This window comes from Micropterus salmoides, unplaced genomic scaffold, assembly GCF_014851395.1.
Source record: "Micropterus salmoides isolate LMB-PRFRI ecotype aquatic unplaced genomic scaffold, ASM1485139v1 Ms_hic_scaffold_6, whole genome shotgun sequence".
Taxonomy (NCBI): Eukaryota; Metazoa; Chordata; class Actinopteri; order Centrarchiformes; family Centrarchidae; genus Micropterus; species Micropterus salmoides.
Window position 1 is genome coordinate 33524754 of NW_024044348.1, and position 17624 is coordinate 33542377.

General features: G+C 43.1%; 1 protein-coding gene across 3 annotated transcripts in view; it reads left to right on the forward strand.

The window, feature by feature from the left end:
- Positions 1–12828, forward strand: part of kif13ba (kinesin family member 13Ba) — a 41557-nt gene extending 28729 nt beyond the window's left edge. For 2 of the 3 annotated variants that reach the window (XM_038702166.1, XM_038702165.1), the window contains exons 16-39: positions 75–161; positions 473–663; positions 770–1049; positions 1193–1355; positions 1446–1601; positions 1882–2031; positions 2302–2427; positions 2719–2892; positions 3060–3217; positions 3338–3470; positions 6774–6929; positions 7046–7145; positions 7321–7447; positions 8008–8063; positions 8151–8275; positions 8354–8629; positions 8727–8879; positions 9041–9118; positions 9223–9273; positions 9547–9703; positions 10528–10658; positions 10805–10861; positions 11503–12067; positions 12366–12828. In XM_038702166.1, the coding sequence (XP_038558094.1) occupies positions 75–161; positions 473–663; positions 770–1049; positions 1193–1355; positions 1446–1601; positions 1882–2031; positions 2302–2427; positions 2719–2892; positions 3060–3217; positions 3338–3470; positions 6774–6929; positions 7046–7145; positions 7321–7447; positions 8008–8063; positions 8151–8275; positions 8354–8629; positions 8727–8879; positions 9041–9118; positions 9223–9273; positions 9547–9703; positions 10528–10658; positions 10805–10861; positions 11503–12067; positions 12366–12571 (3856 nt within the window). In that variant the 3' untranslated portion in view covers positions 12572–12828. The remainder of the gene's footprint in view (positions 1–74; positions 162–472; positions 664–769; positions 1050–1192; positions 1356–1445; positions 1602–1881; positions 2032–2301; positions 2428–2718; positions 2893–3059; positions 3218–3337; positions 3471–6773; positions 6930–7045; positions 7146–7320; positions 7448–8007; positions 8064–8150; positions 8276–8353; positions 8630–8726; positions 8880–9040; positions 9119–9222; positions 9274–9546; positions 9704–10527; positions 10659–10804; positions 10862–11502; positions 12068–12365) is intronic. The other variant, XM_038702167.1, reaches the window with a different exon arrangement.
- Positions 12829–17624: the final 4796 nt, after the last annotated feature.

The window sequence follows — 17624 nt, forward strand, 5'->3', positions numbered from 1 at the left end:
ATTTTACTAATAGAGTAAACGTTACATCTGTCTTTAACAGTAAATCCTAATGTCCCTGCTGTCTGGTCTTATAGGACATGTGTTAATGGTTCTCCAGTAAGCAGTGCTCTGCAGCTTCACCATGGCGACCGAATCTTCTGGGGAAACAACCACTTCTTTAGGTAGGTGCGATTTGTAATGTTCCAATGTTTTTCATACTTTTTTATATAAAATAAGACACAGTATTTCCATAAATAATTTTGTCATGTTACATAAGTTGGCAATGCTTTATATACATAGTTTATTCTGTTCTTCTCTGTTCGGCACATTTTTTATTACATCCTATCAATATGTTCTGTATTAGTTCCCCGCAGGAATTATTAAAGATATAGCACCTATTACCAATCTACCTAATCGCTGACAATTGGGTCACAGCAAATTAACCTAACAATAGCAAAGATTACAGTCAATTAACTGGACAACTTGCCTGCAGAATCAATCTGCCTAAGCGGCGTTCTCGGGGAGCTGAAGATGAGGAGGGTGAGGGTGGTGTGATGAAGAACAGTGGCAGCAGTGAGCAGCTGGATGCAGATGGGGACACAGCCAGCGAAGTGTCCAGTGAAGTCAGCTTCTCCTATGAGTTTGCCCAGACAGAGGTCATGATGAAGGCTCTGGGCAATAACGGTAAGGAGACATTAAGAAAATTAGATATCTATATTCTGCGTAGCAGAACATCAGTTAGTTTAGTCTCCTGTCTGTGTTTTCTGACTCCTATGTTTTGTCCTGTCAGACCCCATGCAAGCAGTCCTCCAGTCTCTGGAGAGGCAGCACGAAGAGGAGAAGCGCTCTGCTCTGGAGCGACAGAGACAAATGTACGAGCAGGAACTCCAGCAGCTCCGCAAGAAGCTAAACCCAGACCGTCTGTCCACGGGCCCATCTGGAGGGCCGGTATCCGGCCAGCAAGGTCCGGGACAGCAGTCTCACTACCGCAGCCTGGAAAGACTCAGTATGGGAGGGATGAGTCATTCCACCAGCGCTCAGAGCAGACTGAGGCAGTGGAGTGAGGACAGGTAAGAGTCTCTGTGTGTGTAGCAAGAATATAAATACACGCTGGATTAGAGACTTTTTATTTACTTTACTAGTGTATGTCCATTTTGCAATGCAAAGTAAACACCTCCTCCTCTCCCCTCTTCCACGTCCTCCCCTCCTTCAGGGAGGTGGTGTTGGTGAGGAGTCTGCGGCGGTTGAGGGAACAGATAGTGAGGGCAAACCTCCTGGTACAAGAAGCCTGTTTCATCGCAGACGAGTTGGAACGACACACCGAGTACAGAGTCACTCTGCAGATCCCATCGGACAACCTCAACGCTAACCGCAAGGTCTGACACACACAAACACGTAGACACTTTCCTGTCTTCTGTTTTTTAGCACAGCCAATTATCTAAATATATCCGTGTGTGTGTGTATAGAGAGATGCAGTGCTCAGTGAACCAGCAATTCAGGTTCGACGTAGGTGTCGAGGGAAGCAGATCTGGAGTCTTGAGAAGATGGAGAACCGTCTGGTTGACATGAGAGAGCTGTACCAGGAGTGGCAGGACTACCACATCCATCACCATGATAACCCTGTGAGTTTTTTGTGTGTGTTTTAGTGAATTTACAGGGTGAAGTCTTACCAACACACCTGCCCGGTCACTAGGGCAACGCCGTCAGTAAGCTGTACAAGAAAACAAGCTCCAATACAGTAAACGACTATTTTAATTATGTAATGCGAAATGAGGACGTACCTTTTGGTCAGCTTATGGAATCATAATTAATGCGCACTGTTGAGACCAACATGCTTAAACTTGCATTTCAGTAAAATTGCCCTGTGTTGTAATCCATGGTGTCCTTTTTGTCCTTATTCAGGTGATGCGTTCATACTTCCGCCGAGCAGACCCGTTCTTTGACGAACAGGAAAACCACAGTCTCATCGGCGTTGCCAATGTCTTCCTTTCCTGTCTCTTCTACGACGTAAAGCTGCAGTATGCTGTTCCCATCATCAACCAGAAGGGGGAGGTAGGTAGTCACAGACTTGTTGGTTAACAGTTCAATTCATACATCTCTTTTCCTTAAACTCAATCTCTTTGTACCCTTAACAGATGGATCAAAAATGCATCTGAGCTTTCATTAGAGTCATTAGACATTAATGTAGTTGCTGTTGTGGTTTCTAAATGTCAGCAACTGCTTAAATGGAGATTTTACATTTTTATAGTAATCTCATTTCAGTGAAATAGTAATATATAATAATAATAATTTTGATGTTCTCCTTCTCCTCCCTTTGGTTAGGTGGCAGGGCGTCTTCATGTGGAGGTGGTGAGGGTTGGAGGGGGATTAGAGGACAGCATGGCTGGAGGAGATGAAGCCGACAACAACCAAGACCCTGAAGTCCAGGATCGCAAGCTGGTCTGCATGGTAAGACCGACAGATCATCAGAGAGAAGTCAGACCCGCTTCAGTCAGTAGTTTAAAGTAATTCCAGGAGCATAAACATATAGTTCTGGGAGCACAAAGTGTGTTTGATTCACTTTAATTTTCAGTATATACTTAGTTGCCAGTTTATTAAGTACACCTAGTTAAAAATAATGCAGTGCAACACAACAGTCGTGCAGTAAACCCTCCCTTCATGCAGGTTATAATGTTTTTAGAGAAGAGTTGATTCAAATGTAAGGTAATTTGGAGTGTAAAACATGTGAATCCTCTACAGATTAAGATCCTGCAGGCCACTGGTCTTCCCCAGTACCTGTCCAACTTCGTTTTCTGTCAGTATGCATTCTGGGACCAGCCTCAGCCCATCATCGTAGCTCCTGAAGTAGACCCATCGTCCTCGTCGCCCAGTACCAAGGACCCACACTGCATGGTGGTGTTTGACAGCTGCAAGGTGAAGCCTGGGAAGGAGGAGGTGGACGACATGTCCAGATTTGGATGGGTTTAATTGTTATTGTGTTAAACTGAGACCTAGGAAATCAAATATTTATATAAAAGATGGCATGTGAGATGTCTGTTATAAGTTGTTGGTATGAGACTGATCTCTCTTTGGTCCTGTAGGAGCTGGCAGTGTCAGTAACAGAGGATTTCATAGAATACCTGACTGAAGGGGCAGTTGCCATCGAAGTATACGGACACCGACAGTCCGATGCAGGGAGAAACCCCGCCCTGTGGGACCTCAGCATCATCCAGGCCAAGACACGCACACTACGAGACAGGTAGACACACACAGTCACCTCTGACTCTTAGTCTTCCTTGCAAGATTAGCTTTCCAGTAACCTATGAAAGACCAATGCACTGCTGTTGCCCAGAAGTGCCGATAATGTTGGTTTTTGTAGGTGGAGTGAGGTAACACGTCGCCTGGAGCTGTGGATTCAAATACTTGAGATAAACGAGAACGGAGACTTTGTCCCAGTGGAAGTGGTTCCTGCTAGAGATGTGCGCACCGGGGGAATCTTTCAGCTTCGGCAGGTAGGGAAAAGCACACAACACAACCATAGCCAACCTGGGGCATGAAACATCGAAGCAGGATTCGAGGTCAGCGAGGAAACTTCAGGGTTAACCCTCGGTTTTCTGTCCTACGATAGGGGGTTCACGATTCATGTGTCAGTGAAATTGATGCGTGGTGTTTGCCGCCCAAAATCTTTGTTTGTTTGTTTGTTTTCTTGCAGTTCAGCAAATTTTCATATTCTTTTCCTGTGACTGTCAGATTGACTGTCATATGTGTCCATAAAGGTTTTTTACCAGGGTTGGGGAGTAACGGATTACATGTAATGGCGTTTTGTAATCAGGATACAAAAATAAAGTAACTGTATTCCATTACAGTACAGAAAATAAAGACCTTATCAGATTACAGGTACATTTTGTAAAAATGGGGATTACACATAGGGATTACTTTAAGCGCAGAGTTTACGTTAAACATAAAGTGGAGTGCTCTTTGCTATTTACATGTTTCCTGTAAAAACACACAGTTAGTGAGTGATTTATCGCAGATATTGATTGTCGTGTAGCCAGTAGTTGAATGTGGTTAAGCCCCCACCCCTTCATGCAGACTTTGTGTGGACTGATGGCGGCTCCCAGTGAGTGAACACTGCAGCGGGAACCGAGAACAGCCTCCAAGACCGATGGAGGCCAGTCTGACCACTGGGAATACAGTACAAAAGTGGTTTTCTTGCCGGTTTGGCTCTTGTCACCCCGGGGCTGAGTCAACTCATGAGGCTGTGTTCGGTCCTGTTCATGTCGTGTTCACTTGGAGGCTGCTGAGTGCACTTGAATAAAGGTGCAAACCGAAACACACACTCTGGTGCTCCAAGATTCGAGTACGGCCAGAGTAAGCTAATTTGACCGGTGGTTGCAGGCTAACTGAGCTAATTAGATAATGGCAGCTAGTTTGCAGCAGTTAACTTAACTGACTTGCTCCAGCAACAAGTAAAGCTATCTGTCTATTAGGGAACTTAATAAACCACAGAGTTGAGGCAGAGCAGCGGGAACATCAGAGAGAAAACCAAATAATATTTTCCATCAAATATGATCCACTTTCAGCAAAATCAGTGAATAAAGGTGTGCTTTCGTACAGTAATCAGTGGTGCCCGGTCCCAGAAACACAATTTTTCAGCAGCATCTTAAAATTAAAGAAAGCTTTTCATTGGACACTAAATTAATACAGGCCCCCCAGTGCAGGATGATGCTGTATTCATCAACATTTTAAAATTGTTTTCCAGGAAATTACACACTCTAAAGTGTCTTCAAGAATACTTACAAAACTACATTTTTTGTTATTGATGGGCTAGATCCTGCCATATGACGTATGAGCCTAGAGCAAGGCATAGAAACATTTAGGCCTAAACATCGATTTTGATTTCATGGGAATGGGAGATTTTATAATTGTATGTTTCTCTAAAAATACACTGAGCAGACAGCTCATCTTTTATACTCTCTTGTCTTTATTTGCATTTTTGGTATTGAAGTAATCCAAAAGTAACTACATGTAATCAGGTTACATTACTTTTATTTTCTGGTATTTGGATTACGTTAATTATTACATTTTTTTAACGAGTAGTAATTTTACCAGATTACCTTTTTAAAGTAACCCTCCCAACCCTGATTTTTACCATGCAATGAAATGCATATTAATGAAGTTATTGTATCGTGTCTCATGTTTATTATTACCTATCCTAACATTACAGATCCATTCATTCTGAGGTTTTATATTCATTGTTGAAATTGTATGTAAATAATGTATGAGCGGTCAGAATGACTGCTATGGCCATTCTGGTAGTTATATAATTCTGGTAGTTCTAGTGTTAATATGAATTTGTTTATTATAACTTCAGGTCGAATTTGTTTCTTCTATTATAGAGGCGGGTCATGGACCGCCCCACCTTTTGCTATTTGGGTGCAGGTAATGTGGCTGAGTCTTCAGTCTTTCAACCACTATTTGAGCACTTTTTATGGCATGAATGGATTTTTCATTGCTAATTTAATTTAGAACAATGTTTGGAAACTTTTGAGTGTGGTAAATAAATGATCTTGAAAGCTCTTTTTAAGTGAGTTGGAACAACAACTTACTCATTATATTTATATATAAATATGTTTACTTATACTTTACTTAAATTTAATGTCCAGATGCAGACACACAGCCGCTGCAGCTGACAGAATACAGCTAAAATTGTCATACACGCTGTAAGAACACACGCCTGTTAACACACTGTCGCTGATTTTCTGTCTTCATGCATTTGGCAGCTGCAGGTGTGTTTCTTTTGTTGTATTTGTCTAATATTATAGGTGGTCTTTGTTTTAAAGAGGTCATATTATGCTTTTTGGCTTCTTCCCTCTCTTTTGTTGAGTTATATCCCTTTTTTGTAATAGGTAACAGGTCCAGCCCAAAGGGAGCTCCCATCTCCCACAGAAAACTCTGCTCTGAACTGCCTGAAAACAGCTCGTTTGTAGTCCAGCCATTTCCCTTTGATCCCTGTGACGACACAGCAAAATGCATGACTAGCAGCTAGTCCGACTCGCCCACAAAAACACCGGTGGAAAAACACACTGAGCTGCAGCACACACCGGTCCTCTCCCTTCCAAACACTAGCTACCCTCCAGGCAGTCAATGGACATAAAGTTGTTACTGTGATGTAGAGACAGAGCTCAGTTAAAACTTTTTATAGATGAAAGATACATTTGTTACAAATTAATAACTCACCAGTCTGAAACTCTTGCTCCATGTTGCTAAGCTGGTAAGGGGAAGATATACAGCTGAACCGAAGCCGTGTTTACCGGCGAAGTGTTCAACACACAGGGTGAAAAGAGGAGCTGCAGCAATGTGCAGTATGACAAAAATATGGTGTTTTTGAAACCATGTAAACCTATTCTGGTACAAACTTTTTAAATAAAATTTTGAACCTGAAAATGAGAATAATATGACCTCTTTAATGCCGCTCTGCTGCCAGTAGACTTGTCCATGTTTGTGATTGGTTATATGCTGCAAACACCGCCCCTATGTGAACACGCACAAGGCTGGATTGGAAAATCCTGGGTTGATTTACCGAGTTGATAACTAGCTTCGTGTGACCGCTTATCCTGATTGCGATTGTAAGGGTTAGTGAAGCCAGATAACAAAAACATAGCCAGGGTATGTGGAACTTGCTTCGTAGTACAGGCCACTGGTCACAGCAGGTAGAATTAGCAAACATCATCTGAAAAGCCAACTTCGAAATATTTTTAAATGTATGTCTTGTCTTCTAAATGTCTGCGTCTCCTCTCCCTCCTCATCTACAGGGTCAATCGAGGCGAATCCAGGTGGAAGTGCGTTCTGTTCAGGACTCGGGCACCATGCCTCTGATAGCAGAAATACTGCTTGCAGTGTCAGTGGGTTGTGTGGAGATCAGAAACACCACTGCGAACCAGGAAGGAGATGAGATGGACAGTTATCAGGTAGACCAGTTTAATACAACTCTGTCTACAGTCAGTTTGCCTGTTTCAGTTAATCTTTAATTGACTTACAGGTGAAGTGAAGCCAAAGATGATTAACTGACTCATTTGTTGAATAGGAAAGGGACCTGGAACGTTTGCGGAGGCAGTGGTTAGCTGCTCTCACCAAGAGACAGGAATACCTCGACCAGCACCTTCAGAGCCTGGTCAGTAAAGCAGGTAATGAACAACAAACACGCACACAATAGCATACAGATGTTCATAAAAACATGCTTACACAGTCACTCTGTTCCTGTAACTCTCAGGGTTGTAGGCGCCTTCAGTAGTAGGATATGTAAATTTTGGTGGTTGTTACTGTAGGAAGTGTTTAATGTTGTGAGCACTGTGTACACAGAAAAGACAGAGGATGACATGGAGAGGGAGGCCCAGCTGCTGGAGTGGCGCTTGACTCTGACAGAGGAGAGAAACGCTGTCATGGTGCCCTCTGCTGGTAGTGGCATTCCTGGAGCGCCTGCTGAATGGTAGGGCACATGGGGGTGTGTGTGGGGGGGTGTGTGTCTCTCAGATTTGATTTATTTAAAATCTTAAAAGAAAAACATGCCTCTGTCGGCAAGTGCTGTCTTATGTTGGAAATGATGTTATAAAGACTTGAGTCTAGACCAACTTTAATGAAAAGCACAATGAGATAACCTTTGTAATGAATTTGCGCCATGTAAATAAAATTGTAGTAATCTTGGGTTGTGAGTCACCTATTTTAGGATGGGTTAAATGCAGAGAACACATTTTCCAGTGAGGATTAATAAAGGAGAACTTCACTTAAATCCACTGCAACCCTTTCTTTTACAGCGATGTGCTTTCACACCTCCCTAAAAGCCCTAAGCCACTGAGAAGTTTTTCTAAATACAAGAAATGCACAAAGTTTCCAAAGTCAGTGAGTGATCATTTTAAATAATCGTGTTCTCAGTATTGACCTAAATTATCATGATTAGGATTTTTGCCATAATCAAGCAGCCTTGAGTGCCTCAACTTAACTTCTGTAAGGCTCAGACGATCACAGTGTGTATTGCATGTTTGTTAACAGGGTTCCTCTGCCAGGCATGGAGACCCATATTCCTGTCGTCTTCCTGAACCTCAAACGTACGTCCGTTCTTTGCTAAATAACATATGCTTGCTCACATGCTTTTCTGCTCACAGGCTGATAATGTTTTCTGTTGGTTTTCCCAGCTGATGACCTCAGCTCTCAAGACCAGTTTGAGGTTCCTGAGGCTGGAGGCTGGGATGCCACCCTGAGTGGAGAGGATGAGGACGACTTCTTTGACCTACAGATCGTCAAACACTACGATGGAGAGGTGAGGATGGACCTGCATGAGGTATTTGTAAGAGGAGTCCATTCGGGGAACCGTTAAGTTAACCAATTGTTTGTGCAGGTGAAAGCAGAGGCATCATGGGACTCTACAGTCCATGAGTGTCCCCAACTAAGTCGTGGGGGAGCGTGGCCGGAGCAGCGGGTATACCTGACTATTCGGGTGGTGGTTCAGCTCAGCCATCCTGCCGACATGCAGCTGGTCCTGAGAAAGAGGATCTGTGTCAACGTTAACCCGGGCCGTCAGGGCTTTGCCCACAACTTTCTCAGAAGGATGTCCACCCGCAGCACCATACCTGGCTGTGGGGTCACCTTCGAGGTGGTCTCCAACATCCCCGGGGTAAGGCCAGGGAAATGTATCGGCCATTTTAGTGTTTTTATGCAGAACACCTCTGCAGGGTGGATTACTGAACGCACATCTTTCATGATCCCATCAGGACGCTCCTGGTTCAGAGGACAGGGAGATGCTGGCCCGGCTCGCTACCAGCGCACACAACAACCAGTCAGCCGATGAGGAGGCTGCAATTGAAAAATACCTCCGCAGTGTCCTCAGTCTGGAGAACATCCTGACTCTGGATAGACTCAGACAGGTAGATGGAGAAACTGGTAGAGAAATAGAAATTAGATCCTTTGATTGATGGGCAGGCATGCAGTCACACATAACATTTATTAAAGTCGTGATTTGTTTTTCTTTTTTCAATTAACAGTCCTGTACTTTCTAGTATGCTGAAAAGTCCAATGTTTGTTTTAGGAGGTGGCAGTGAAGGAGCAACTGACTAGCAGAGGGAAGAGCAGCAGACGGAGTCTAAGTTCGCCTTCTGTCAACAGGGTAAAACACGGATATAATGCGAATATTACTGCAAGACAACACTATACATTACAATATAATATGATTTCTGACAATATACTCTCTCTTTGTACATTCATCCTCAGCTGTCTGGAAGTAGACAGGACCTGTCCACAACCTCCCTGCTGGAAGATAAAGTAACGCACACCTTTTGCTTCTTGTCTCTGCATGTTGAAAAATTATGAGTTCAAATATTTTGTGATTAATTGTGGATCCAGTGGCCATTATTATTCCCTTAATAACTAACAAGACCTACCTTCCACATAGTGTTTAAAGTAGCAAATGTCATGTATGGATCTGTTCATATGCAGCAGTGACATCTGGTATCACATGCTGATGTCACCTCTGATGCCACATTTCATGATTTGCAAACCAACGGCGTGTCATCTTTCTGCCTGTCTGTTGCCCAGGGTCGATGGGAGAGTCAGCAGGATATCTTCATGCCGTCTCAGTTTCACCGCACCCTCCCCCGGCCCGCCTCTTCCCCATCCACTTACTCCACCTCCCCTTCTTCATCCCCAACTCCCTTTGGCATGACGCCCCCACAGAACCAGGACCCAGAGCAAGGTAAACCTCTTGCCTTTCACCCCTCTGTTTATCCTCTCTTCTCTTCCTTTAAATTCCATGTCACTTTTCCTCCATGCTCCCAACTTTTACCTGTTATTTTCATCCTCCTCTCTTCTTCTTTCCAAACGGGCTTATCCATTTCTACTAAATGCTGATCTCAATAATGCTTTGAGCTTAGTTGTGAGACTCTGTCCGCCTTGCCTTGTTTCCCCTTCCCTTTCATCTCTTCTCCTTCTGAGTGATGTTGATGTTTCTACACAATCCCATGTGTAATTGTTTACATTGTGAAACACTGGGTCTCTACTCTGCGTCCTTCCTTCCCGGCAGAAGTGATGTGTGACATCTCACTTCTTACCTGCTCCTTTTGGTGTCACCTGCCTTCTCTAACCCAGTGTGAACTCTCTCCTCATTCTCATTTCTTGTCAGTTCACCTGGTCTGATCAATCTGCATATGTCTCTGTCTCATAGTGATTTCTTGCCCATGTCAGAATCCACGTTTCTGTGACATGCCTAGAGATTAATTCCGTTCACAAAATGAAAAGAATTAATCGTTTTCTGTCCAGTGATCAGAATGTTTATTTTAATCACATTGTAAAAGCTAAATCAGCCGTCTGTGTGTGAGTGTGTCTGATAGCCGGCTGATGGCTTCTTCTGTCAGTCTATCACTGTGTTTGGGTTTTTGCCATTTCCTGGACTCGCGTTCAACTTCCTGTCTTAATCTTTCCATGCCTCCTGTACCTCCCACATCTGCTCTTCTCTCCTTGCTTCCTTTCTCTCTTCTGCCTCTTCCTCCTCCTCTCTCACCTCCCCAACCCCTCCCCCAGGTCGTTCAGGACTTGCTGCCTCTTATCTTTCAGTTAAGGCGCTCGTTCCGCAGATGCCCAAACTGCTCAAGTCTCTGTTTCCAGCGCGAGACGACAAGAAGGAGCTGAGACCTTCGCCACACAACCAGCAGGTCAGTGGAGACAGTGTAGCAGAGCTCAGTGCAGAAGGAATTAAGATAAAAAATGTCAAGTATATAATTACTAATAAATTATGTTAGACTGGTTCAAGAAGTAAAGTTTCTTGTTTCCTTGTCATGACCTTGTTTTAACTCGGCAGCATGTTCCTCGCATCGTGACATCAGGAGGGGACGACAACCGAGGCAAGGCTGAGACGGTGAGATTGTGGCCCTGTCCACCTTCCCTAGAGAAGCTGACTGCTTTTTTTTTTGTCGTCACTTTTCTGAGCTCATATGCTGTTTTATGGAAAACGTGATTTGACTAATATTGGTTTCGTTTCATGACAAAACATTGCAAAAATCTTTAATATTCAGTTTTTGTTGTCATTTGATCAAATAATGTTCGTGGATAACTGCTGCAGTTTTTATCAGCCTTACGGGAAATCATATTCAGGTGGTACAACACTGACCCCAGTTTCCATCTGGAGTCACACACACAGAATCTGTTGTCTACTGCTATCACGTTAAAGGATCAGTCCAGCTATTTAGTACTGCTCCCCCATCACTGTTGACTACGAAGACTTAAAGATATGATCACAATCAAAGCAGCAGAGTCTGAGCCTGAATTTCAGGATGTGGCTGCAAATGTCAAAAAAAGAAAACATTAGCAGATTATGCAAAATGTATTTGTGCTAGACATAACAGACCCTAGACTTTATTGGATCTGATTGGTCCAGAGAGTGATTGTAACATTTTTGGGACGTTGGTAATTAGTGCTGATTGTTTTGTTGTTTTGCCTTGTTGTCTGCATGTTGTCGTCTGTCCCTCTGTTCCTGTGGCAACCGTTGGTTTCCTGTAGACTGCAATTCTGCGGCCCCCAACCAAAGACAGACGGGCCGAGTTCCCAGAAGTCCCTCCTCTTCCTGTGCATGACCCGCATGACATCACCCCCCTCAGCCCCCTCAGCCAGTCATCAAGCGGCTACTTCTCCAATAGTGTTTCTACAGTTACCCTGTCTGACGTTCTTCAACCCTCCTCCTCGTCTTCCTCCCTCCTGGCTGCTGAGACTGCGTTGCCCACAAACCCCCAGCAGCAGGGTGCTGACAGGAACGATATTGTGACTTCTCCTTCTCAGTGTGGCGCCAAGATGGCCGTCGTGGCTCCACCTGCTTCCCACAGCTCAGCCAATCACCACAACGTCACTGCGGAAAACTCCTTCAACTCAGGAGGAGGCGAAGGCTTGGAGAGGCTGGAGATCTTTGTGGACGATGAAGAGGGTAGCCATGACAACGTACTGCCTGATTGGCTGACAGAAGGGGCGTATGTTACTGTAGGAAGCAATAAGGCCGGGACAGTGCGCTACGTGGGAATGACGCAGTTTGCTGAGGGAGTGTGGGTAGGGGTGGAGCTGGACACCCCTGTAGGTAAGTACACAATTTAAAGGATCGGTTCACATAAATCACACACGAGAAACTACTTCTTTAAGCATCAGGTTTTTGCAGCAACTGGTCATGTAAGAAAAAAAACATACTATACTACATACAGTAGTACTACTACAAATAGTACTTTTGTAACAGTCACAAATAAATTTTGAATGACCAGCCCAGCTGAGCCATGATTGGCTCCCCTGTTAAAATACTGCCTTCGATTGGTGGAGCTGACCACAGTATTGAACTGAATGACTTCCAACTGGTGATGACCTTCTTTATTTTCTCCCTACAGGTAAAAATGACGGTTCAGTCGGAGATCACCGGTATTTCCACTGTAAACCGGGTTACGGGGTACTGGTTCGCCCAGACCGCGTGTCCTGCCGCAATCGGACCAGTCGGCGCATGGGAGAGTCCGTCTCTGCTGTCCACGTCCCCGTTCTGCGAGGAGAAGCCATCATTGCCCGCCGGGGGGAGAACCGCAAGTCTTGGAGCAGTTGAGACAGGATAACTAGGAGCTGGACGGGAGAGAACTCCCCTACAGCCCTCCTCCTCTCTTCTTCTCCTCCTCCCAGCTATGCAACAGGCTCACACAGCAGAACTGACACACTGCCTACCCTCCTTTAGTTTGAAACTAAATTCACTACATCCATTCACAGGAAATGGATGGAAATAGAATTAAGAGTCATAGAAGTCCATGGAAGGACTATTTATCAAGTGGGAAGACGATGCAAAATGAATGAATGGGGGGGGGGGGGGGGGGGGCGCGTGCTTTCTGGGGCTGATATACAGGGATGCAAACTATCTACATTTTCACCAGGAGTCACTTTTTTGATCCGCTTCACAACTGTGGATATATTTTTAAACTTGATAAGATGTTAATTTGGGTGAGGGGAGGGCATTTTAGAATGAAAAACCATCTTTTATTCGCTGCTTCTGTTTTTTCTTTTATTCATCCTTCATAATGAAACATTATTCTTAGTCATAGCAACTAGAAAAGATCAGAATATACTGTTTGGCCCTTCTGATTTCTAACCACATTTGTGTGTAAAGCGGACAACACTGTCTAAGGGAGAAATTGTCTTTTAGTGTTTCTTTGGAGATTTTTATTCTCCCTCTAGGTGTGCTTCGTGTTCATTATGTGAATGACATGACATTTTTTGGGTCAGACTGACATGAAGCTCAAACCAGCCTGCCATTCACTGACAGCAGGCTTTTGCAGCACCTTTTGATGTGTTTGCATCCCTGGATATGATGTCTCTACCTTGTAGTCCTTAGACTCTGTGTCCCAGAATCCCATGCTCCAGCTGCCACTCCTCTGAACTCTCTAGGTCTAATCTGCAGAGTGACACTGTTTGACTCATTGTCTGAGATTCAACTCTTCTTCCTGGACTCCCTTTCGTTTGAAGATAGATCCTCCCAGAATGTGCCTTCACCATGGCTTGGTTTGCATTTGGTTTTCTGTGTATTTAATTTCTGTTAGCTGTGTTTAAGAGAATGCCTTGTGCTAAGTGTGAGGTGATCTCAGGGACTGCAGAGGGGCTGTGTGTATGTGTGTGTGTTTGTAAATGTTGTACAGCGTTGCCCTGTGTGAACAAATAAGTTCATGTTATTGTAGTCGTGCTGATGTTCAAGATTATATGTGTAAAGCAAGAAAGGTTGTGTCCTTGTTGGACAAAGCCACTATGGGAGTTGGAAGTTGCTCGTACTGGGAGGCTTTAAAAGTCAATTTTGCACTGGAGACGTTGGAGAAGAAGCATCTGTACGTGCGCAGGACGTGTCTGTGGTCATGGTGCAGGGAGACCGGGAGGTAGACGAGTGTGAACAGATTTCCATGAACCAGCTAGTTATGCGAAAATTATTGTTGTTGAGCTTAAACTAGAGTACTGGATATTCTCCATCTGAGTGAGCCATCTAGAGGTCTGTTCTTGAAGCAGATTTGCTCTGTGTTCGGAGCAGTGTTTTGTCTTGATGTCAGAGAGAATAGGCATGTGTACATGAGGAAAATAAAAGTGAGATGGGCATGCAGAAGTTCTGCTGGGCGCTCGGGAAGAGAATCGATTTGCTTTTATGTATTTGAAATTTAAAATGATCTAGTTCTTATCTTATTTCAAAAGACTGACACAACTGGGAGAACAAGCTGTACGTTTTGGGAAAGTGTTGTTGGCATGTCTTTTGAAGAAAATACAAGATGATATGGCAGACTTTTTAAAATAAATTTTTTATTGAACATCACATTCCAGAGGGACTTTAACATTTAACACTGACCTTATTCTTTGTGTAGGAATTTATGGGAAAGCATTGGCAGCACACCGCAGCACTGTTTCATACAGTATGTATCTGATCAGTTCATGACGAATGTAGACAGAATAGACGTGTGCTCCCCATAATTCCTTTTCACAAGTTAAAGGGGTACTCCACCAAATTTACACATGAAATTCAGTTTACTCGTCATAGGAAGTTCTACTCTGTGAAAATAGCTGTATAATGCCTTCTGTAGCTCAGAAGAAAATAAGGCTAATGATGTCATCAGGGTTACTACAGGGAGACTACAAATTTATAATGCCGGTTTCACGCACAAATAAATGGATCAAACTGATGCTGAAATAACTACATTATGATGCCAATTTGTTAAAAATATTAAGTCATGCTGTGTTGTGTCTCTAACAAGCATGATGACCGCTTACAACTTTTAAAATGCATGTTTTCCGAATGGAGTTTGGTTCCATCAGGGCTATGCTATGCTAACTTATTTCATAGTAATGTACAACAATAGCTGGAATCAAGTAACAGACAAATATTTTCTGAACTTACCAGGTAGTATAACTTCTTCACTTTCTTTTGCTCCAAGCAGACTCCTGCTTTGTATAAATATGGAGTAGTCCTGCAGAGCTGCAGAACAACAGTGGAGGCCGGAAATACAGCAGCTCGCTGCTGAGAAGTGTGAGTGAAGATAAATCAACATTTTAATCCCCCAAAAAATACAAGTAAAAAGTTAATTTCATAAAAGCAGTTAACTCTGTGCTCCTTTCGCTGGTAACAGCTCGGTTGTCAGAGCAGAGTCCAGTCTGCGTGGGCTTGACTCATACTATGAACTAAGAGTCAGGATATCTCTACTTTGATTTTTATCACTTTTTCTTTTTTTTTCTTTTTTTTAATCTCTTGCATGTTTCCTGTCTGGCAGGAAGTACCCCTTTAACAAACCATACTACGGTCAGAGTTACATGTTTGATTTGAGTCGTCCTGACTTTGAACAATTGCTGTCTCACCAAGTGAGCAATAGGCATGTGCTGATAGGTTGATCTGATGATGGGAAAGGTACCATTTCATCACGACTCGGTAGACTTCAGTAACGGCTAGGCAGAGTTCATGTCCTGATGATGGAAAAACCTAAATATGCTGGTTGGCATGTTGTCCGCTGAGGCAGGTTTTGCAGCCTGTGAGCTGTTTCTGTGGTGACATTCAGTTTAGCCACGCATACTAAGGAATCTATACAGATTTGTCACAAGATGATTTGACGATGCATACATATGAATACATTATCTGGAATACTATGTGCATGTAAACGCGCTCAGTATGTCCAAACACTATCATCTTTATGGATACAATGTGTTTTTCCATTCATTTTTATCGTGCGTCTTCCCTCAAGAGGCGTGAATTTACTATTTATATTTAAATGCTTGTACACATGCATTTATCGCATGAAAATTGATAAAGCCTTTTTATTTGAATGAATATTGCACAAATGATTCCTTGAAAATTGCTGCTATTAGCGTTGTAAATTTACCTGTAAATGGATCAATTGATTTATCTAACACTCTATCTCTTACTGTATACTAGATTGGAATTCAATAGTTTTGTTTTTTAATCCCAGACGGAGTCACTTGAACTAAAGTCAGCGCTTTGGTTCACTGGCCGGTATATATTTTAATTGAAGCCGTACAATTCCTAATAATGGGGCACTTTGTCATGTGAGCCTTGAGGATGTGGGAGTAAAGGTAGGAATATTTTAATGGGTGAAAAATCACTCCTACATAGATTTTATTTTTTTTTTATTTTTTTATTTTTTTGTGTGAGGAAACTAATGATGTTGGAGTTGCATTAAAGTATGAGACGAGGAGACAATATATCACCATAGTCGAGTCATTGTCTGTGTATTTATTATCTGGCCTGAAATCCCAGGACCCTGGAGTCCTCTTATTGGTTGGTTGGTTAGTTACTATAGCTGGCTGTCTGGTATGTTATTGGTTGGCAAGTTGTGAAGTGGTCCGTAGGTTGGACTCTTGTTGGGTTGGTTGGTTGTTGTAATATTGTGGTTTATAACAGTTATGTGGTAATGAAGAAAGGGGGTAACGTTTTCTCGCGTGTTTTTCTCCGTGTGTAGCGTGTGTGAATGTTGGGTGGACCTGGCTTTGATTCACTCGTGTCCATGAGTTCTTGCCGGGATGGGAAATGACCACCAGCTGCCGCTTTACTTATTATGCTCAGTGGTTCAGCTGAGAGCAGCGAAACTTCTCCTTCCCTGCTCTCTTTATAAATGTAAAGTTCCACTCTGTGGCTGGTGTTCTTTCCCATCCGAGTCTTTGCTCGGGGCACTGTTAGAGGGGTTTGAGATCACTTCAGGCTTCCCTTTTATGTTATTGTGCCTCATAAATCATGTGACCATGTATCTTCCACACACGCTGTTTTCATATCAACGCTTCAATTTATTTGCACAGAAGTCTCCAGATGGGATGGAAGAGTTCATTTCTGGAATATGTGTATATGAAGAAAATACAACCAGATTTCTTTTTTTCTTTTTTTTGTGGATTCAGTGTTCTCAAGTTAACTGTTGTTCTTCAAATTATACTGAAATCTGATCTGAATTCAGTCTTTTGAGTTTTAGGAGCAATACTCTTAAGCTCTATTCCTCCACATGTCAGCAGAGCTAAGCTCAAACACAGTGGTAATAAGCGACTTTCTCTTTTCTTCGAGCGCACATCCTCCTCTAGTAATGCTCCACACAGTTTGCAGCAACATCAGTCCATTACTTTTACAGATGAAGTTTGACATTAGATAGAAAAACACGCAGCTCATGGGCACGTGATCCACAGAGCAACACAAGCCCAGTTTCAGAGAAAACTAGCATAGCTGTTTTTCTCAGAATGGACTACTGTTGTAACTTTATTTCAGTGGTCTCTCATCTCTGCTTTGCTTCAATCTCTGGGGAGGTTGGAGCAAAGCCAGAAGTGTTATTTATGTGACTGAGTCAACCATAAGAACCACATTCAGTTCTATTTTTATTGATTTGTGTCCAAGCATATTCAGACTGCGAATGGATCTGTAAGAGTCTTCAGCCCCTCAGAATGTTTCTTTTAGTTTTGTTTGTTCGTCTTAAGTGCTAATGTTTTTTTGCTCAGAGTTGGCCCAATAGTTTTGTCGCATTTCCTGTACTTCTCTGTTAACTATGGGATCACTGGTCTGGAGCAACATGTCCCCTGCCTTAATGTGGCCTTAAACCTGGAGCCAGGAACGATCCCAGCTCTCTTCACTAAACATGCCGTACTACAAACAC